At 51.9% G+C, this 21,724-nt stretch overlaps 1 protein-coding gene across 13 annotated transcripts in view; it reads right to left on the bottom strand.

Moving 5' to 3' along the window:
• Positions 1–21,724, bottom strand: part of fryl (furry homolog, like) — a 128,693-nt gene that overhangs the window by 29,233 nt on the left and 77,736 nt on the right. For all 13 annotated transcript variants that reach the window (XR_016091089.1, XM_088917020.1, XM_088917011.1 and 10 more), the window contains 26 exons: positions 21,105–21,208; positions 20,340–20,448; positions 20,025–20,111; positions 19,391–19,562; positions 18,497–18,629; positions 18,265–18,372; positions 17,140–17,377; positions 16,520–16,708; positions 15,956–16,042; positions 15,394–15,662; positions 14,135–14,327; positions 13,683–13,807; positions 13,045–13,102; positions 12,621–12,712; positions 11,925–12,097; positions 10,115–10,275; positions 7,800–7,910; positions 6,022–6,176; positions 5,777–5,876; positions 5,321–5,489; positions 4,029–4,300; positions 3,474–3,614; positions 2,393–2,561; positions 1,668–1,755; positions 1,021–1,133; positions 18–168 (listed from right to left, as the gene is read on the bottom strand). Coding sequence is in view for 12 of the 13 variants with exons in the window: in XM_088917020.1 (XP_088773146.1) it covers positions 18–168; positions 1,021–1,133; positions 1,668–1,755; positions 2,393–2,561; positions 3,474–3,614; positions 4,029–4,300; positions 5,321–5,489; positions 5,777–5,876; positions 6,022–6,176; positions 7,800–7,910; positions 10,115–10,275; positions 11,925–12,097; positions 12,621–12,712; positions 13,045–13,102; positions 13,683–13,807; positions 14,135–14,327; positions 15,394–15,662; positions 15,956–16,042; positions 16,520–16,708; positions 17,140–17,377; positions 18,265–18,372; positions 18,497–18,629; positions 19,391–19,562; positions 20,025–20,111; positions 20,340–20,448; positions 21,105–21,208 (3,767 nt within the window). In the remaining variant the exon portion in view is untranslated. The remainder of the gene's footprint in view (positions 1–17; positions 169–1,020; positions 1,134–1,667; positions 1,756–2,392; positions 2,562–3,473; positions 3,615–4,028; positions 4,301–5,320; positions 5,490–5,776; positions 5,877–6,021; positions 6,177–7,799; positions 7,911–10,114; positions 10,276–11,924; positions 12,098–12,620; positions 12,713–13,044; positions 13,103–13,682; positions 13,808–14,134; positions 14,328–15,393; positions 15,663–15,955; positions 16,043–16,519; positions 16,709–17,139; positions 17,378–18,264; positions 18,373–18,496; positions 18,630–19,390; positions 19,563–20,024; positions 20,112–20,339; positions 20,449–21,104; positions 21,209–21,724) is intronic.

Raw genomic sequence — 21,724 nt, 5'->3', positions numbered from 1 at the left:
GCTGCAGCCCTGCTCACCTGTGCAGGGGGACCCCCAGGTTGTTGGTCTCCGGCAGGTAGTCCACCAGGGGCGACCAGCAGCCCCCCGTGGGCGGGAAGGGAAGGGGCTCGGGGCGGTTGTGCTCCATCACCTTCAGCCGCCAGTTGGCGTACAGGGGCATGGAGTCGCCTGGAAAACACCGATTCCCACAGCGTCAGCGCCGCGGCCCGCCCTGCAGAGCTCGCCTCGCATCCCTGCCCTCGTCTCTCGATTCGCTCTCCACACTGCGACACACGACCTTCCTCGCCGCGTCAGCTGGATCTCCAGTGAACCGCACCCAGGCGCCCCCGAAACTGAGCATGCGAACGGTTACTAAGGAGAGGAGGCTCTTCGGCTCATCTGTCCTGCTTTTTAGCCGGCCTGTTAATATCCTATTGCTCCTGGGATCTCTGTCGGCTGATTCCTGAGGGAGGCCAGGCTGTCGGCTTCAACACCATGGCTGGGTAGCTTGTTGAAAACCCCCACCGCCCTTTTACATAAAAAAAGGAGCTTCCTGATCTCAGTTTTGAAAGCACTTCCCCTAACTTCCGTGGGTGTCTTCTAGTTCGCACTGAAGCAAACACCACCTCATCCAAGCTCTACCTTTTTATCCAGCACAAAGAAGACACTGAGGCTGACAGCTGTCCTCAGAAGAAGAGAAAAATAGGTCTCCCCTACACACTGAAAGTGACATCACAAGGCAGCTGCCATTTTCAGTATTATTGCTCTTAGTCTTTTTCAAGAGAGCCCTGTTCCCTGTTCAGACAAAGATTACCGGGAGACAGCCTTAAAACTGTAAAACAAAGTTTGAACACTTTACATTGACATAATTAGTTTACAATTGAATACCGTTAGACTACAGAAAACATCACAACACCCCTTCCTAGCTCTGTGGGAATCAGGGATTCGCAGAGAAGCGAACCCTCAGCCCGGCGGCTGTGTCTGCTCTCGGCAGCGGTCAGCGGCCTCCCTGCTGGACAGCGTGACCCGCGCTCTGCTTACTCTTCTCCTCCTCGTAGGAGCCCCCCGAGCTGCTGCTGTAGCGGGATTCCAGCCGGTGATGCTGCCTGCTCAGGTTGCCGTTCAGCCCGCTGTAGACGTCCAGGTGGGCGTAGCTGCGACACACCAAGCGGGAAAGGGGAGGTCAGGCCACGCGCCAGCCCCCCGGCGCGGACTCGTGCACGCGCACTCTTTTCTGTAGAACGCTGCTCAAAGAGAGCCTACAACGGAGTATGTCAGTGATTACACCCTGCGCACGCAGGATGAACAGACACCGGGCGACAGAGACACACCGGAGGACACACAAACCTGTACAGATGGCTTCAAGCCTGAGTGTCAGGAAACTCACATGTCCTAGTCAAAGACTGCAACCCCTTTTCATCTACCAGGAAAGCAGTCAGTGCAATCTTATTTCTCAAAAAACACACATTTTTAAATCTGCCCTTAACTGTTTTTCTGTTCCTTTGAACCTGCACATGCTGTTCACTAAGTTCGTGCAATTATTTGTTCATAGTAGCTCAATTCCTGAGTCGAAGAAGCTCTATATGAACATTATTACGACTGTAATAAGAGTAACAATACTGTACTCGTTCCTGTGAGTAATTTAATGCAAGAGCTGAGCACTTTTGGCACTGCCTCTGTGAGCGTACCCGTCTTCCATGGTGCTGTCCTTCATCATCTTGGCGTCGTGATGCCCGTCAGCGCCAGCCACCATCGTGTTGCTGCTGGACGTTGTTCCTGCAGGGAGACGGGTGCAAGGGGAGTTTTTAAAAAAAAACGAATCACTAGCTGCAGATGTAGAGTAACAGAAAAAAAATCCAAGCACACCCCTCTATAAAGCGCTTTGAGAAGCCACCCTTAAAGGTGCTATATAAAAAAAAAGTTAATTTTTATTATTCGATACCAAACAGCACTACACTGATCAGAGCCTCGCCCTGGTCTCAGCAGAGCTCTTTGCTTGAAATATTTCCACGGCCGGTGTGGAGCACAGGTGCCGAAGCCTTGAGCAGAGTGGGTTTAAAAGGGTTCGCACGAGATGATCACGGACCACAGCAGTTCAAGCAGGCAGCTGCGTCAGCAGGCGTAGGCTGCAAAGGAACAAGTACAGGTTTATTCCTGCTGAGAAGAGAAGACCCAGAGAAGGCTCCACAGCCGCAACGTCGGGCTGCTTTTCACCTCTTTTTCAGCAGGAATAAACCTGTACTTGTTCTCATGAACCTCCATATTCAGGGAGGAAGCAGGAGCCCGCGTTGTGAAGGCCCTTCTACAGTGCGGCGCCCGTGAGCCGGGCAGTCGAATGGCCCGCAGGGTCCTCGGGCAGCTGCATCACTTCCAGGACCGAGCGGCTTGACGGCCGCGTGGCGGCTGGGCGTACCTGAGGTCACGGAGGGGATCCTGTAGCTGGAGGTGATGCGGTAATAGGGGGGGTTGTCCATGTGGGTGACTGCGGAGCACACGGGGTCGGTGAGCTCCAGCTCACACACCAGCTCCTCCAGCAGCTGCATGGTCTTGTCTCTGCCCAGGTACACCACCACCTTCTTCACCTGCAACACCCGCAGACACGCCGTGAGCCCCCCGGCCCAGGCCTCAGCACAGCGGCTGCACTCCTGCCGCGCTAAAGACACTCTTTCCAAAAGCACAGCGGGCCCTCGCCCTCGTTTTCCTTTACACGACATGCACAGTAGCAACTCCCACCCTCTCCATTTCACAAGCAGACTCTCACTCTCTACTTTTTTTATAATAAAGCGCACATAGTGCAGGAAAGCACCAATTGCTTATGCGTTGGCTAATAATGAACCAGGAATGTTATTAATTTCTGTATTAAGTTGAGGTTTGGGTGTTGAGGTGTCATTACTAAATTCTGGAACCGTTCTGAGATTACAACACTGGAAGGAATGGGAATTTAATTTCAATTACCTGGGTTTTCACTTTATTAGCAGTATTTGAGGAATGAATTAAGCTCGTATAATGAGGTATTACTGTATTGACTACAGAGTATTGTTACGAAAGCACCAGCTGCTTTTGTGGATTAAGGATGCCGCTTTCTCAGGCAGTCTCTCAATCCTGACTGTCTACGAAGATGACGGCACGCGCATCTCTCAAGAGCGCCAGACAAGCAGCCCGCAAAAAGCCAGGTGTTACAGTCAGCACCTCTGCTCTCAGGCTGGCCGACCCCAGCAAGCCCCTAGCATGTGTGACGCAAAACCCCCTGCTTCGAGAGCACGACTGGAGCAATGCAACGTGGTTTCTACCTTTCAGGAGCAGAGACAGCACAAGAAGGCACAGAACCGCCAGCCTACAGGGTACAGCTGTGGATGGTGCACAGCAGACACACCGTTTCTTCGAGACTCTTTGTTACTCTTTCCCTTTGCTTTATGATTAATAATAACTACAACAACACGCTTCACATTGCAACAGTGCTCTTAAAGGAGCACAAAGATGGCGCTGTTACTTACGTATGGCAGGAGGCTGGGCTCGCTGTTCACCCCACACATACTGATCAGGAAGTGCAGGATGATTTTCAGATTCTTCGGCCAGCTGTCCGCCAGTGTCGTCCACACATTTTCAATCTCTGACCAAGCAAACTCGTCCCCGTACTGCGGAAACAAGACAGTCACAACTCGCCCAGCTTCGCACTTCTAGAGACAACACACTTCCACAGGGCACCGACAGGAATTACATCTGCGCAGGCCTTGGTCTCTTGTGGAGGCCAGAGCTCAAAATAAGTTCTTTAATGACGGGACCAAGGACCCCTGAGCTTGATGTCTTTTCTTTATCTTTAACGACTGGTCCCTGAAACACAGATGAAAAACCGTCCCCACATCTTCCCAGAGACAAAGGACAGGGAGAGGAACAGGGGCAGGGACGGGAGCAGGGGACAGGGGCAGGGACAGGGAGAAGGAGAGGGGCAGGGGCAGGGACGGGAGCAGAGAGAGGGAGAGGGGAAGGGGCAGGGACAGGAGCAGAGAGACAGATAGGAAGAGGGAGAGGGGCAGGGGCAGGCGGCTGACCTTGGCCGTCATGAACATGAGGTTGTTGAGCACCATGGTGGTGGCGTGCGGGGAGCCCCAGCCCTCGCCCCGCAGCCAGCGCCGGCTGGTCACCATCATCATCTCCCGGTCCTTCAGGTCCTCCTCCGCCTCCCCCTCCAGCGGGGGCTCCTCCTGCCGCCGGGCCGACGGCTTGAAGTCCACCAGCTCGATGTTGTTCATCCAGGGCAGCAGGTAGTGCAGCATCACCTGCCGCCCACCGGGGTGCGCCGTCTGGATCCTCTGGCTGACCTCTGCGGGAACCAGCACACGGCAGAGGGGTCACGCCCGTGCGGGGACAGAGACACACCCCCGAGCCCCCCGGGGCCTTATTTCCTCACGCGCGCTCTCAAGGATCAGGAACACGGGCAGCAGGATTCCTGGCCGCAGACATGGACACGAGCAGCGCCTCACACCCACGCCACTGCCAGTCTGCAACAGTACCATCTGCACGAGGTTTCAGAGCACCCAAGGTGACAACACACACTTTTTAAGAAGCCACTCATTCCAAGTGCCGTTCCTCTTGTCATTCACAGCATCGCTCTGCCAGCATGTATACGCATGCAGCTCATACTCAAATCTTCTGGATGTATGTGGCAGTGTTATTTCTAATTGATTGGATATGTCTGTAAAATGCACTGAATGTCCTGTGTGGTCCGTATACACACTGTTATTACTGTTGTTTAAGGCTGAAGGAAAATTTAGACCGTACGTGGACGGTACAGCAGATTCCGATGTTTGACATTTGACAGTGCTTCAAGAACGATGCTAAGAAAGATGAGAACACGATAATTTCTCATCCAGCTTTCGCAGGCAGACTACGCAGCTACCCGCAGTGAGCTCAGGGATGAACTTCCTGTGAGTGAAGCTCGACAAGGGTGGGAACCCAATCAGAAATGAGTAACCAGCATTGATGAAGAGTGCAGCTGGGACAGGCTGCTCATCCTGGATGCACTGCTCTCTTATTAACTCACCAGGTCTTTCAAAGTCAAAACTTGGTACAATAAGCCAGGGGCTCCCAGTCCCGGTCAGGGTTTACACTGCAGCTGAGCTCTCTATCTGAACGAATCCGTCCCTCAACCCACCAACAAGCTGCTTGGCTGCAGCCTTTGCAAGATTTCATTTTCAACTCAGATGATCGGGGGTTGTAAGCTAATTAAGAATCGCTACAGTTTAAGAGGCGACCTCGCATGTGTCCAGGAGATTTAAGCGGTTAGCCGGTCTGTTAGGGGTTCGGTTATTTAACTGCGTGCTCTGATGCTGGTGGGCTCTACCTGAGAAGATGGGCATGGTGAGCTCGGGGTAGGTCCTGGCCAGCTCCTCGGACAGCTGGTAGTAGGAGACGGAGTAGAGGTGTGGCAGAGGGGAGGGAGGACTCAGGATCCCTTCGTGCCTCTGGATCTCCAGCTTGTGCGCGTAGCGGAACAGCTTGGGCTCCAGGATCTGGGACGGGCAGGACACACAGGGTGCTCGTTACACATGCTGGGGCCAAGCGCTCGAAGCAGGTATCAGCATATCTCCATAAAGAGGCACAGCCATTCTGAACAGTTAGAAATGCCCTTTATCTAAACATTCACGTTAAATCTTGTCCCTTCGAGACGGCACACTGGGACACTGCGATTAAAGAGATTGGGCATTGCGTTTTCAGCAGACCGCAGGAAACCTCATGGATTTCATCTGTGCACGAAGGTAAATCGAAGATGCACAGCTCTGGGTTACGACAGACACACCTGCAGCAGCTGCATGGCAACTTCATAGACGTCCCTGGAAGAGTCGGCTGCTTTAAAGAGGATCAGGTTGAGGAGGACCACTGTGTCGAACTGGTAGTCCCTGCGGGGGGACAAGTTCAAGCTGTGAGCCCCAGTGAAAAGGAACATTAAGGCACGAGCTGGACATGCACAGGCTACCAGACGCCGAATTTTACAACCCTTCGGCCTGCTGGTAAGACACGCCGGGCGCCGGGGGAGGACGGTACCTGTTGTGGAAGACGTTCGCGATGGCTTTGAAGCAGCCGGCTGCCACCCGCCGCGAGCCGGTGTAGCAGCGGTCCACCGCCCAGAACATGAGGTTGCTCTGGTCCGGGTTCAGCTCCAGCAGCAGCGTGACGGCCTCGCAGCCCAGCTGGTGCACCTGGACAGGGAGAGCAGGCCGGCTCAGAAGCGGAACAGGCCAGGGGCGCTGGACCGCCGCCCTCGGTCAACGGGACTGCGGAGGACACTCGGCCCATCCGGACCGCTTGGCTTCAGTAGCCAACTGATCCAGAGATCTTGTGTGTTTGGAAACGAGGCAGTGTTCTGTTCCATGCCTCTACAACTCTTAGGGTAAAGAAGTGCCTCTGGTCCTCAGACTTCAATGCACTCCCACTGCCCTCTGGCTCCAGTTTCTCAAAATGAGGTTTCTGCCTACTCGTATCAGGAGCCCTTGCAGTCTGCACTGGACTAAAGAAGTTGGGCTCTTTGAGCCCGTCACTTCAGCACATTCCTTCCAACCCGGCCGCTCCTCTCTGGACCGATTCCAGGGCAGCAATACCTTTGGTACTGCAGTGACCAGAACTGACCGCTATTTTAAATGAGGTCTCATTAGGGCACTGTACACATTTTAACACAACATCCATTGATTTAAATTCTCCACTTTTAACTAAATATGCTAACACTGTTTGCTTTGAAGATGAAAATAATGTGCCAACAAATACCTAAGTCTTTTCCTTTAGTAAGGAAATCCAGGGGGGCTGCACACTGGTGCTGGTGGAGGGGATCCCCATTGCCTGTAAAGCGCTTTGAATGGAGTGTCCAGAAAAGCGCTATATAAGTGTCGGGAATTATTATTATAATTATAGTAGCTTCTTAAAAGTTCCTGTACTTTTGTGGTTCCTGGTTTTGCTGCCTACATATAATACTCTGGTCTATTCTACATTAAAATGTTTTTAATTTGCTTAGAAAACACTAAATAAGTAAAAAATACAGCAGACATGACATTAAGACAAGAGCAGCGTACACACAGGCAGTAACAGTTTCTCTTCAGGTGCTTCAGGACAATGAGATGTTAGAAGGGCAAAATATCCTTGTGTTGGATTACAACAATAAAACACCTCGCTCTTCAGCATCAAAATGTCTAACATATAACGTATATGTGGTGGATTTTAGCATAGAATAAAAAGCAATGCATTTTACCAGATTAGTCAATATGATTTCTTCGCATACCAAAAAGATCCTGTCTATGCTGAGAAAAACCAATAAGCAGTGATACTCTGTGTGAACTGTAGGGGTTCACAACGGGTCAACCACAGTTACAAATCATCCAAACACACTGCAGGCAGATTTCAGATTCCTTTAAAAAAGCGTTCAAGTCCTTACAGAACACCACCGACTGACTGCCAGTAGATGGCACCGTTGTAAAGCAAATGCAATAAACTGCTTGCCAAGACTTCCTGGAACATTTCAACACTGACTTCTTCGAAACACAGTCCCTTTTCCTCGGATACCTAAGGCAGTACTTCATTCTGGAGCCCTATAATAAACCCCAATTCATCATGCCAGCACGAGCTCATTATGTGTGGAATAATCTACCGCAGCATGGCTGGAAAGCAGAGTGACTTGTATCGATCAAAGGAATTCAAGGGTCCGAAAGATACTGGAAACCCAGCGCACGGGGTTTTGCTGAACAACATCCTCGAATCCACCCCATTACTGCTCTTTTATAACCACCTACAAGGAACCTGCTACAGTAAGAGAAGACAGAGAAGAGCTCTCTTACCTTTCTGTCTTGGGAATCCAATATATTATCGAGCCACTTGTACAGATACCCATCTGACGACAAGCCGACATTATCAGCCACAGGCCCGCAGCACAGTACAGCAGACATAGCCTGAACAAGGGGAAAGGGATTGAATTGAGTTAGAGGTGAAGATTCAGTGATGGACTGACAGGACATCCTCTTCTAAGAGGAATCCATGATGAAGGCCCAGATACAACAGGAATTTTAAACTGCAGTCTTCGTCCTTACAGGAAATCAACTGTGAAAAAAAGCCATAACATTTATCAGGATTTTTGTACAAAATGCATTTAATCATGTGAAAGCATTTAAAATACCCTGAAAATAAGTCCAATATTGAAAAGAACTGATGAAATAAAGTGGACCGACTGCGAGTGTCCAGCAGATCATCTCAATATTCGGGGTGACTGGTCTCATGCTGGCACCAGAAGAGTCGCCTGCACCCCGAATGTCTCCGCTGTGAAGCAGCTCTCTTGTGCCGCCTGTTCGAGCCCAAGATGTGTAACTGACGTCTGACACAGTGCAATCCTGCAAGCCTTTTCACTCCGGCAGTCAGGGTCCTGGTCGCAGCCACGACAGCGCAGTACAGACAGCTGATCGATCTGGGGGCCTCTCACTGCTGCTTGAAGGCAAGTCAGGGCATCGGCTTCTGCAACAGGGATGGCCTGCCTGCTCCAGACTTCCTCCGCCCTCAACTCTGAAACCATGAGCCTGCTAACGCAACTCCTGCCACTGAACGGTCAGACTCAAACTGTCAGATCTGGATACCCTGGAGACTGGGGTGCGCTCTCCAGATCTCAGACCCTGGAGACTGGGGTGCGCTCTCCAGATCTCAGACCCTGGAGACAGGGGTGCGCTCTCCAGATCTCAGACCCTGGAGATTGGGGTGCGCTCTCCAGATCTCAGACCCTGGAGACTGGGGTGCGCTCTCCAGATCTCAGACCCTGGAGACAGGGGTGCGCTCTCCAGATCTCAGACCCTGGAGACTGGGGTGCGCTCTCCAGATCTCAGACCCTGGAGACTGGGGTGCGCTCTCCAGATCTCAGACCCTGGAGACAGGGGTGCGCTCTCCAGATCTCAGACCCTGGAGATTGGGGTGCGCTCTCCAGATCTCAGACCCTGGAGACAGGGGTGCGCTCTCCAGATCTCAGACCCTGGAGACTGGGGTGCGCTCTCCAGATCTCAGACCCTGGAGACTGGGGTGCGCTCTCCAGATCTCAGAACCTGGAGACTGGGGTGCGCTCTCCAGATCTCAGACCCTGGAGACAGGGGTGCGCTCTCCAGATCTCAGACCCTGGAGACTGGGGTGCGCTCTCCAGATCTCAGACCCTGGAGACTGGGGTGCGCTCTCCAGATCTCAGACCCTGGAGACTGGGGTGCGCTCTCCAGATCTCAGACCCTGGAGATTGGGGTGCGCTCTCCAGATCTCAGACCCTGGAGACAGGGGTGCGCTCTCCAGATCTCAGACCCTGGAGATTGGGGTGCGCTCTCCAGATCTCAGACCCTGGAGACTGGGGTCCGCTCTCCAGATCTCAGACCCTGGAGATTGGGGTGCGCTCTCCAGATCTCAGACCCTGGAGACTGGGGTGCGCTCTCCAGATCTCAGACCCTGGAGATTGGGGTGCGCTCTCCAGATCTCAGACCCTGGAGACAGGGGTCCGCTCTCCAGATCTCAGACCCTGGAGACTGGGGTGTGCTCTCCAGATCTCAGACCCTGGAGACTGGGGTGCGCCCATTTGCCTGCGTGCCAGTGCTCACTGGTGCACAGGGGAAGACCTGGGTTTCATCGTGTCACTGCGGCTAAAGAGCCGCCAGTACCAGACTGGGATGGACTGGAGAAATCGGTGAAGATCTCTTTTTTACAGTTTTCCAACAGGAACTCTGCTCACTTCTTCTCAGTTTAAAATACCCAGGCAGCAATCTTGCTTCAGACAAAAGAAACCGAACACTACAGAAATCTCCACGCAGACTGCCCTTACCCGTTGGATCACCCTCGTTATCTAGTTGCCACATTTCCAGCCTTCCGATAATGAGAATAACAACGTTTCAGTTTTATTTCCGAGCACTTAGGAATTGAAAGCGCTTTAGAGAGTGCATAAAAGAAGTAGGAATAAAAAGCCGGGCACAGAGCTCAAAAGCTCAAAAGTCAGAGTGATCAAAGGTCTCCAAATCACTTGAAGTGCTTAATGATTCAAAGGTCATTTTCATCAGTTAAAATCACAAAGCTAAAAGCTAGAGAGTTCAAAGTGAAAAGACAGTCCTGCGGCCTCTCGTGTCCCTGTGCGGCGGGGGCGTACCTTCAGCGCGCAGTACTGGTGCCGGTTGATCTGCATGTTCCTGTCGCTGTAGCGGTCCAGGGGCGTGAACATGATGCTGAAGGGCCCGGCCCAGTGACTGAACAGCATGAAGAGGCTGTGGCGCAGGCTCTGCTGGGGGAAGATGGTCCTTCTCTGGTGCACTGCAACACACACATAACACACACCAGCTCCCTCAGTGCACTACAGCGCCACATTCAGAACACAGGAACGCAAGGAAGTTCAAAGGCAGTTCATAATGAAAAGGACGCTTGGGATATCCTAACAGAAGACCACTGACGGTCACTACATGCCTTTGCTGCAGGAAGAACTGGAGACTGTATTGACCACTTTCTTGTTATTCCAGTTTTACTTTTGTCTGATTGCCAGATCGACTTATTTATACCACGTCAAAAGAAATGTGTAGGAGGCTTTAAATTATATGCCACGAGCTTGTAGAAAAAAATAATTTCTGAGAATAAATGTATTATCAGTAAGACTGTAGTGCAGAACACATGAAGGAGGGGAGTCAGGCCAGCAGCGAGGTTAATTCATTAATTAGCAATGCTAGCTCACTTATTAAAAAGCACTGTCCATCATTAGCTGGCACATACTGTACACCCATATAATGTTTTTTATGTCTGTATACTTGCATTTAATGCTCTAAGGTCTGACGGTTATTGGCATCCTAAAATATGTTCTAAACCCTGTTAAGACCAATGAACATAAATGCAATGATTCTCTAGAGGCCATCATTTGCTCTCGAGGCGAAAAGCTCGTAAAGGTGAGCTACAGTTGCACGTGTCTCTTGCCCGGTGGAGCTGCATTATTTTCGTGATTCAGAAATCTCATCACGCAGCAGCCCTGGCAGCTCACTGAGGCTGAAGCACAGGGAGCAGGGCACCCAGGCCTGGGTCACTCTGACAGGGGGGTGATGGCTGTACACCAGTGGAAGCCAGCTGGGAGCTCAGAGCCTCACGGAGGCTGCAATTTCAACCACGGTGCACAACTAGGATGCTGAGATGAAAAGGTCCTTTGTTTCCACAACAGCATGATGTAGGGAGAAACATCCGAAAGGTACAGCAGGTCCTGAGGCAAATTTACAGTTACTGCGCGTGCTTTCTCCTGGAGAGACAGGCTACATTAATCCGTAACTTATATTCCTACACAGACGACCTAACAGCATGCACAGCTGCTTGTCTCAAAACAAAAACGATCACTAGGAAACTTTAACTACATCATTGTGCAAACTATGTTAACAGCATAACAGCAGTTCAATACAGAAGAGCACGTTAAAAAGGACAAGTTCGGCCAAGCACAGGACAAGGGTGGCCGGCCCTGGTCCTGCAGTGGTGCAAGACCTGCTGGACTGTGGCTCTCCTCACTCTCTACGCCAGGGCCAGCTACCTCTGGGATAGAGCCGCATGCATTAATCACAGCTTTCTGACTTTTTAATCCATAATCGTCTCCTCCTCCCACACTATGACAGTGCATTTCTAAATCCAAATGGTAACATTTCAGAATGAGAGACATCTACAGGTATGGTATAATTAAGCTACTACTGACACAGCTTGCTGAGTGCTTGTAAATAGGAACGATACTATACATCTTATTGGAGAACCCTGAAAGGTATTTATTCATTTTATATTACTATTGAAAGGTAATAAGGAACTGCACAACACCCATTAAGCGACAGCCTATCGTTCATTCATAAGCACATGTCTGACAGGGGTCTCCCGTTCTGTCCTGTCATCGGCAGACTCTACAGGAGCTTCCTGTGCACGGCCACGGGCGAGTCAGGCGTTTGCCTCACCTGGGACATTCTGAATAATGTTCGCCACCAAGGCACTGAAGTGGCATCGGATGTCCTTCAGGGTGTCGGAGTCCTTGTCGTTCTCGGCCTCCAGCAGCTGCCGGGTGAGATCGACGTACTCCAGCAGGGTGTTGTTGAGGGAGTGCGTTTCGCTGTCGAGGCCCCCGCTAGCCCTGGGCGGGGAGAGTGGCCGAGGAGGAGGAAGGTTAAGGCGCTGCGGGGGTCTGCCGCAGAGACCCGCCAGCACTGCAACCCCCTATCTTTCCCCAGGCTGAGAGATTTAAGGATGCTCCCCAACTGGGTGAAGCATTGTTAAAAAAGTGAGCTCCACTGCTTCCTGACGTGCTTCCCAGTGTCTTGATGGGAGAACGACTTCATCCCCCTGTCCACCCCTAGGACTGACCAAACTTGCATTCAGCCCTGAACGGCCCCGCATGGGCGATGAGCCACGGCTGCAGCAAAACACGCCGCTTCAAAGCGAATTTTACCCCTTTTCGCAGAATAGATTTTAATCACGGCATTTTCTTTTTAATTTTGGGCTCCACCTTAGCGATCATGCTCAGAAGAGCCGAAGCGCCAAGAATACGGTCCTGCCGAGCCAGGCCCCCTCCGGGCAGGACAGTCCTGCATAATCCGTAACAATCCGAAGCAGAAAGAGAGATGGACCGAGGACGGTCCTGCCAGCCGAGCACTTACGTCTGACTGATGACCCCAGCATCTGCCAGCAATTCAAAGATCCTCACAAGCTGAACTCGCAGAATATCTCGACGCCTGCGTCTCTTCATATTCTGCACAGAAAGACAGACTCAGACTTTCACATCCCAGACAGGTAAGAGGCCTTTAAATGTGCAGTTTGAAGGGGAGAAATTTGAAAGTCACGCAGGAACTACATTGTATCTTTATGTACCTTATCACATACAGTATATACCATGAGACAAACAAAAATTTATTTTCTAATAAGACTATCAATTGAACTAAAAGGTAAAAAAAAAAAAACTTCATCCAAACAGAATGCTGTACAGTACATGTAGAGTATCCCAACGTGACTCATCAACCTGCATTTTAATTTTAATGGGTTTATTTTTACAAGACAAGCGATGTGATCAGGAATTGTACCTACTTCTGGTCTCCTTTCAAGTGCTTCCTTGATAATAGGATTCAACTCTTCTAAGAGTTCCCTGTGGAAAAAGGGTAGAAGAACATCAGTGAGCTCCTGGGCTTCTTAAAAAACACAACAGAAGCGCATCAGTTTGACCACAAGCTGCTCCACCATGTGTTACTGGTGCTGGAGATGAAATATCACCCGGACTGAAAACACCAGGACTGCTAAGCTCCGCTTGCATGAGCTCCGTGGGCCACGAGCCTCCAGAACAGCCGCCTGGAGATTCAGGCACACTCTCCAGCTCCAGGAGCCTGAGCTATAAGCCGTAACAAGGAGGTTACAAAAGGAAGTGGGGTGAGATCTGAGCAGGAGCTCAGATTCAGGAGCGCTCGTGTGCGTTTCGCAGACACCGGAACAAGCCTGCGCAGCGCTGTGAGAGAGAGAGCCAGTGAACTGCGTCCCCACTCGGGGAATCCAGCAGTCAAAAAGCAGCACGTTATCCAGCCCCGGAGCGGAGTAGATCAGCCCGAGTGGCTCCATACAGATTCAATTAAACCCGTGGCGATCTCTGACCATGCCAAAGCCATCGCCTGTGTCTGACGACCTTTGACCTCTCCTCCCCGAGGGAATGCCGGAGTCGGGACTAGAAGACCTACCGGAAGGCCACGGGGTTGGTCCGGCCAAGCCCCAGGACGAGGGATTCGGTGATGTCCATGCTCTCGGAGCGCATCATCGGGACTACGTGCTTAAACAGGGATGAGGGGGAGGGAATGCCAATGATCTGAAATGGGAAGAGGAGGCAGGCGAGAGACTTCTTTACTGAGTTATAATCCAGACAGACGTTTCCACTACAGGGACATTTTCACAAATAACTCCGCATTCCAGTAGGTTTCATAACACATAGACAAAAGACATTTAAGACAAGGCAAAGGCTGCAAACCCCAGCTGCTCTTCTAAAGACGTCAACATGAAGGGCGCATCGAGTGCAGGACAGCTTCTGTCCAGGGTGAGCAGTGTGCAGGACAGCATGTGTCCAGGGTGCAGGAGAGCCTATGCCCAGGGTGCAGGGTGTGAGGAAGTGTGTCAGCCTGCTGGAGCTGAGCATCACCTTGGAGTCGTAGCTGTACCCGCTGTCAGGGGTGGAAGCCAGGGTCTCCGGCGGGGAGCAGCGCACAGAGCCGGAGGAGGAGGAGGGGGTGCAGGTGGCTGCACTGCAGCACAGGATCAGGTAGTTCCTCCAGAGGCCGATGTAGGAGTCGCTGCTGCTCGTGGCGTTCACCTTCTTGGCGTTGATGGGGCTGCTGGGGAGAGAGCCGGCATAGCGCTGCTCAGGTTGCCGCATCAGGCGCACAGCTCCTGTAATAACACTTCACCTCCTGTCCTTAGACAGGCACCAGTCTGCTGTCTTATAGAAAAGTTCATAGCTTAATAACCACCTCTGAAGAGGGAAACACAGCAGCTCATGTGTGTTCCCCAGTGGTACTTCTCGCTGACATTGAGGAGGAGAGGAGAAGCCGAGTTTACTCCACACTGGTGATGCAGAACCAGCACAGGGTGGCATTAAACTGCTTCTTTCAGCGAAGCTCGCGCCAGCTGCAGTGCCCTCAGCACTCCAAGTTATTTAAAGAACTTTTTATAGGTCGAGTCTGCTGGTGCCACCTGAACACCCAGTTAGCTCTAGACTCTTTAAAAAAAAGACTTATTTAATCATGCATTTAATTTAATTGTCATTTAAGATTGCCATTTGATTTAATTGAAAATTTATCGGGAGATGAATGTGTGAAAGATGACAAGAAGACTGTAATGACCAGACATTGCCAATGATAGCCAGCTACTGCCAGTAAGAATGGTTAACAAAGGAGGGGAGATCACTGATCTGAGGCCTTCATGGGCCACATGTTTCTGACTCCCATAAGACATAAGTATTCCAGAACTTTAGCACATGGTTTCCCATCCACTGGGGGAGGCAACACTTACACTTTCTCTCCTGTCTAGAGGTCAAACATGAGCATGCAGCATTAGGACTTGCATGCATTATTAGGTAAGATCAATTTATTGGCCATATACAATTTCTTGTATTAGGAATTCGTCTTTCCGCATACCCCAGCTTGCGCACCATATGAATGAATGGTTATAAGTGTGTATTCCTTTATGAGAAGAAATTCCTTTTTGGCAATGTAAAATGGGATTAAACAGATCGTGAACCATCGCTCCTTTAGTTTCATGTCTGCAAACCAGCACCATGAGCTGTCTGAAGGGGTCAGGAACACGGGCGAAACATCACCTGACGTGCCCAGGTCACCGCTCTGCTGTGTCGCGGCGGCGCTGCCCTCCAGCACAAAGCGCCAGAGAGGCGGGAGGACTTACTTGATGTCCACCTGTGGGGAGAGCAGCTGCAGGCGGGTGTAGGCGAACATCCAGGCGTAGCTGAGGGCGGTGGGGCAGTGCTTGGGCAGGTGCTCCTGCTTCAGGTAGCTGGACAGGCTGATGACCCAGGGGTCCTGGCCCTGGGTCACGTGCGCAAAGATCCAGATGTGCGAGGGGCTGACCACGTCGAACTGGTGGCTGATGGGAGAGGAGCTCCACTCGGCCAGCGCCTGCAGGTCGATGCCGCTGGGGCAGTACAGCAGGCTGGTCTGCGGGGAGATGGGTCACAGAACCATGGCGCTCGGTGAAGATGCAAACAGCAACGGGGCAGCAGCCCCCCCCCCCACCACCACGTCCCCCAAGGCGAGCGGGAACCCCAGAGCCAGGAAAAGCCACGTGCAACGGAGTAATCCTACGAAATGCTATGAGGGGAAGTGTGAGACTCAGACTGCAGCAGCAAGCCCGGGAACTGGACACTGTTTCCTTCGGTATGTATTCAACAGTGTTCTTGCTGCAGCCTGTGGAACGTGAGCACCCCAGGCACGCCCGCGGTTTCACTCACCTGATCGGCCCCGGTGAGGTGGATGAAGCTCTCCAGCACAGACGCGCTCAGCCTGTCCATCACGTCGATGGCCAGCTCCTCGTCACCCTGCGCTCAGCCACACAGATATCAGAGACCGAGATTCAGCTCGCTGCCAAGAACTGCCGGGGCACTTTCTGTACAGCGAAGCCTAGCGGACTTTTCTACAAGGAAGTGCAAAGCCACCCCCTGACAGTTTCGGCCAGACAGATATACCACAGCATGGAGCCTCCTCTTTAAATGTAATATTTAAAGGGAACCTTAGGCCTCTACAGTATTTATATATTAAGACTTCAATGGGCCACTAGGTTGTAAAGATTCATGTGCTTTATAATTCAAAACCCACTGTAAAGCTCTCCCCAGTAAACTCTCCCTTACATCATGCAATTTCAGACAGCTCTTCCACCACATGAGCACAGTAACATGGCTTTAGAACAAAGTCCTCTAGGGCCGAGAGCTCAAGGACATCATCACACCCAGCCCAAACCCCTTATTTAAATGGCAGAACGACCCATCGGTCAGCAGCGGGGCGAGGCCAGCCCGTACCTTCGACATCCCCAGGGCGGCGTGCAGGGCTCGGACCTCGCGCAGGACGTTGACGGCCAGCCGGCGCGTGGCCGGCCGGCAGCTGCAGAGGACCACCAGGGCGAAGCCCTCCACCACGTGGGACACGCTGGAGAAGGGCGCCCTCTCCAGGGGCAGGGAGTGAGAGCTGCCGTTGGGAACGCCGCACTGCTGCGGGGGCGACAGGGCAGGAAGCGGGTGAGAAACAGCCCGAGCACAGGGACTCCCTCCGCTCCAGGACACACGCGTTCTGGCAAAATCTTTCAGAAACCGCCTCCCGTACAGCCATGTTTGCAGGAGCGAAAGAAAAACAAGCAAAGAATGCCCTTTTCTTACATTTAACTCCCTAATTCTAAAGACCTAGTCAGGGAAATGTGATGGGAATAAAAGGCCAATATCTAAAAACTGACATCTGGAAAGCTGGTTAGTGAGGTAAACGAGAAGCATCTTGTCGGGGATATCCAAACCAGAATGATGGTCGTAAGAGCTGATGGTGATGTGTGAAACAGAATCTTCACGAATCCCAAGACAGTTACGGACTCCGACGCCCGAAACGCGTGACCCAAACACCCCCCCACCCCTTCCCCGAAGTCCCAGGGTACCGGGGAGTCCTGCGTCCTGCTGGACGACTGCACGGCCTGCCTCCACTGGCTGATGAGCTGCACCAGCATCTTCACCGCGTTGTCCAGCAGGGTGGGGTGCACGTCCGTGACCTCGCGCACGATGAAGTAGACGAAGCCAGAGAGCACATCCTCGCGCCAGTCGGGGAAGTCCACCATGAGAGCCTGTAGAGTGGTGAAGGCCAGGCCCCGCAGCTCCTCATCCATGTGGATGGTCAGCCTGCAGCATTCACACAACAAGCAGTCTCAATTTTCTTCAGTCCTGTAGTCTGTGTGGGTCCTAATGACCCAGTACAGTGACAGGGACACTATACTGTAAAAAGGGTGCCATCCTTCGGATGAGACGTAAAACCGGGTCCTGACTCTCTGTGGTCTCTTTCTCGTAAAAAGTAGGGGTGTTACCCCGGCGTCCTGGCCAAATTTAGTATATGCAGGCAGAACACAGAGAGCTGGGAGAGAGGGCACAGGTCTGTCCCACTGCACACAGCACAGAGAGAGTGAGCTACGAGAGACGGCACAGGTCTGTCCCACTGCACACAGCACAGAGAGAGAGCTGGGAGAGAGGGCACAGGTCTGTCCCACTGCACACAGCACAGAGAGAGAGCTGGGAGAGAGGGCACAGGTCTGTCCCACTGCACACAGCACAGAGAGAGAGAGAGCTGGGAGAGAGGGCACAGGTCTGTCCCACTGCACACAGCACAGAGAGAGAGAGCTGGGAGAGAGGGCACAGGTCTGTCCCACTGCACACAGCACAGAGAGAGAGAGCTGGGAGAGAGGGCACAGGTCTGTCCCACTTCACACAGCACAGAGAGAGAGAGCTGGGAGAGAGGGCTCAGGTCTGTCCCACTGCACACAGCACAGAGAGAGAGAGCTGGGAGAGAGGGCACAGGTCTGTCCCACTGCACACAGCACAGAGAGAGAGAGCTGGGAGAGAGGGCTCAGGTCTGTCCCACTGCACACAGCACAGAGAGAGAGCTGGGAGAGAGGGCACAGGTCTGTCCCACTGCACACAGCACAGAGAGAGAGAGCTGGGAGAGAGGGCTCAGGTCTGTCCCACTGCACACAGCACAGAGAGAGAGAGCTGGGAGAGAGGGCACAGGGTCTTACTTGGCCAGCAGTTCAATGAGGTCAGAGCGGCTCATGCCATCTGGGATTAGCCTAGGAATAGCAGCAACACAGGTCCGGAACAGGTCGATCTTCGGCTTCCTCTCTCCTCTGCACACAGCAAACACAGAAAGCAGGAATAATCCCGCTGTTACTTCTTATCCAAGCTCTCGGCACATTCCTTATGTTGCACTTGAAGCTTTTTTGACTATAATGTTAATTAAAAAAAACTCACGTGATCATATCCTCAGGTTCCTTGTTGGACATCTGCACGTTTGTCATGCTCATCGACCTGCCGACTTCCTTGTCAAGGTGCCGCAGGATGTTATCCAAGGCCTTCCTGACTTGGGGATAGTAGAGTGACATGCCTGCAACGAGAGATCACTCCTCCGATCACTCCTGTGCCTGGAACTGCAGCCCCAGGGTTTCCTACTGCCTCGTATCGCACCCTGACATCCCAGTCAGCAGTGACGCTTCCTTCAGGATGCTGCGGATTTCTCTGTAAGAGGCCATGTGTGCGAGCGCACGGTGGGGGAGCCCCCAGAGGGCGTAAGCTGGGACAGTGAGGGTTCTGAGGTTTGAGGTGGTGACGAGGCTCAGTCACAAGCAGAGCCCACGGACGACTTCAATGGTGAAGCAGAGCTTCGCTAAAACACGAAACCACAGCCAATCAGAAATCTAAGTACATACTGCATGTTTATACAGTAGTAAAGACAAACATATGCTTTATCTGATGGGATGCACATAAAAGTCTCTTTCAATGGGTTTTTTCTATATATTCCTATACCGATCTCCACTCGTCCACGAAGTCTGAAGCATTCTCAGATGGAAATCTGCATTAAATAATCAAAGCGGCTCACCAGTGACTGACAGTAGCTAGAAGCCTCCAGGGAAAGGACCGGGCTTTTGTCTACAAATCAAGCACGATATTACTGAAGAGGCTTTTTAGACAACACTTTAAATCGCACTAGTGAACTTGTCAGGAGCCTCTTCGCTTTGACACCCTAAACAGGGGCAGAGATAAAAGCGGTGCAGTTGAGCAACAGAGCCCGACACCCAGCACGCGCCAGCTCTACGTGCCGAGGGCACAGGGAGCCGCCTTGCCTCCACGCGCCTGCCAGCAACCCACCTATGACTTTGGCCTCCTCGTCCGTCAGCGTGGTGTTGAGGAAGATCTTCTTCACGCGCAGCGTGTTCCCCGAGGGCAGCGTCACGCCTGTGGTTGGCATGGGGGGCTCCCCATCCTTCTGCTGGAGGCTGTCGGCGATGACCAGGAAGGCCCGCAGGCCGATGTTCATCCTCTGAAAGACAGCACAGATGGCACGGAGCTGCAGGCGTCCCGGCTCCACTGGGACCAGACGGACTGAACCTGAGGCCCCGAGGCCCCGAGGTCCCGAGGTCCCGAGGTCCCGCGGCCCGGAGAGACGTGCGGATACTGAGCGAGGTCTTGAGGAGGCAGACCCTCCAGAGCGAAAACTGACCAGCGAGGGATCGCAGACATGAAGGAGGAGGCCTGAGTCTGCAAGCCCAGCCATCTGAGCTGGTCGTGAAACCTTTCCTTCAACCTGGACTAAACTCTCCCTTATTTTTATCTGTTGGACACAACAAGGAATCTGAATTTCTTATGACTGAGGATAAAGCGTTTTTTCCTCATCTTCACATATCATAGAAAGCAATCAAATTAAGAGACTCGTCATTGAAAAGGCAACACTGTCTCCCTGCATCGAGCTTCCACTTCTGTCCGCCGTGGGAAAGGCACTCACCTCGGGGTTGATCGTGAACGTCTTGTGTGATTTCCCCACGCAGAGCAGGTCGTAGATGATTTCTTTCATTGCGAAATCAAGTCTTTCCTGCCACGGGAGAGAAACAAATCCATCAATAGGTCAAAAACAGACATTTTTCTCCTGCCGGATCTCAAACATACTGATGCACAGACTGCCTTGACCAGAGGTGCACAGATGGGTTTTTAAATCACATTGAAACGGCAAACCTATAAATTAAACCGCAAGGTCAAAGGCAGGACGATAAAAGATTGTGCAGGAAAGGAAGACGTGCCGCGCTCGATGACGCCGGCTCACCTGAGCGATGAACTGGATGATCTTGACGAAGATGTTGAGGGGCGTGTCGCGGGGCACCACGCTGCGGGAGCCCTTGGGGAAGAGCGCCGAGACGATGCTGAGGAGCCGGCTGTGAGGAGAGACGCCGAGACACGGGGTGAGCGAGAGACTCAGGGGCGCTTGGACGCTGGTCAGGATCGACAAGGCAGAACAGAACCATGGGGGGGGGGGGTGTCAACAGAGCTATTACTCCATTAAACCTTTGGAATCTATCAGCATCACCTGTCAGACACCTAACGCAAGCAGTCTGTGACAGTGAAGTCCAGCCATGAGCTCTGTTTTTAAATTTCCTGCTAGATTAGCATGCTGTACACTCCCCCAGATCCTCAGATACCCTGTGGTACCTCAGATAGCCTTGGTGGCCCATAGTCAGATTCCTGTAAACCTCAATGTAAGAGCATTTGGATGTGCAATTATTTATTTGGTGATGCCTGTCAGTACCAGATGCAGGTCTGCACAAAATAATCTCACTAACCTGTGACTATCAAACACGTTTAGTTCATTCTGGTAATTTACGGGCAGAACAGAAACCTTCTTAGATTTAGGATGCAAGAGCATGCCGCAGAGCTATTACTGACTGCTGGTCTCACGCCTTTTTTGTGACAGACCTCTGTGCATAAAATATTTTGACCACAAGCTTTGCTCAACTTCTTTCTAAAGTATGCTGCATGCTCTCCAGAGACGTTCAAATCATTTTTTTTAATTAAACACGAGCTGTATACTGACCTTTGTGTGACATTGTTGCTTTCACATTTTATTCTGATTACATAAACCCACAGCAGTCTGTACAGTGACTCCAGTGCAACTCTTGACATTTTGGGATCCTTGTTCTGACAGAAAACCAAAAAAGGTTATTTTAAGATGACTTCAAAGATCATCTTCTGCATGTATAAAGACTTCACAGTGAGCTCTGATAACGTCTTTCCAGAGGCAACATGGCACTTTATGGTAAACTTTACAAATCGCCTCTAATAAACGATTAAACGCTTCTTTCTTGCTGCTTAACTCAGAATGGAGGACAGTGCACTGTGGAGCAGCTGTGCCGTAGACTACCCAGAGAGAGACAGCCCTTCTGCAGGCAAACTGCAACACGAAGAACCCCAGAGCACAAACAGGGAATCACACAGCCTGAATCTGAAGTTCCGCAGACGTCTTCTGTGAAGAAGTTATTTCAAAGGCTTACAGTGCCTGAGGCAGGGCTCTCCACTTTAAAAGGCAGGCAGTCACAAAGAGTCTCCTTTCTCTGTGCCGACAGGCAGAGTGGCGGGGGAATGGAACAGGCAAGATCTCCCAGGAGTTGTCTTGTGGGGCTGCGGACACGTGGAGGAGCCGTACAGGCCCTGTGC

This window comes from Atractosteus spatula, chromosome 1 (assembly GCF_055471065.1).
Source record: "Atractosteus spatula isolate fAtrSpa1 chromosome 1, fAtrSpa1.hap1, whole genome shotgun sequence".
Lineage (NCBI taxonomy): Eukaryota > Metazoa > Chordata > Actinopteri > Semionotiformes > Lepisosteidae > Atractosteus > Atractosteus spatula.
Note: the sequence above shows the minus strand (reverse complement) of the source record. Positions and strands in the feature narration are given on the sequence as shown.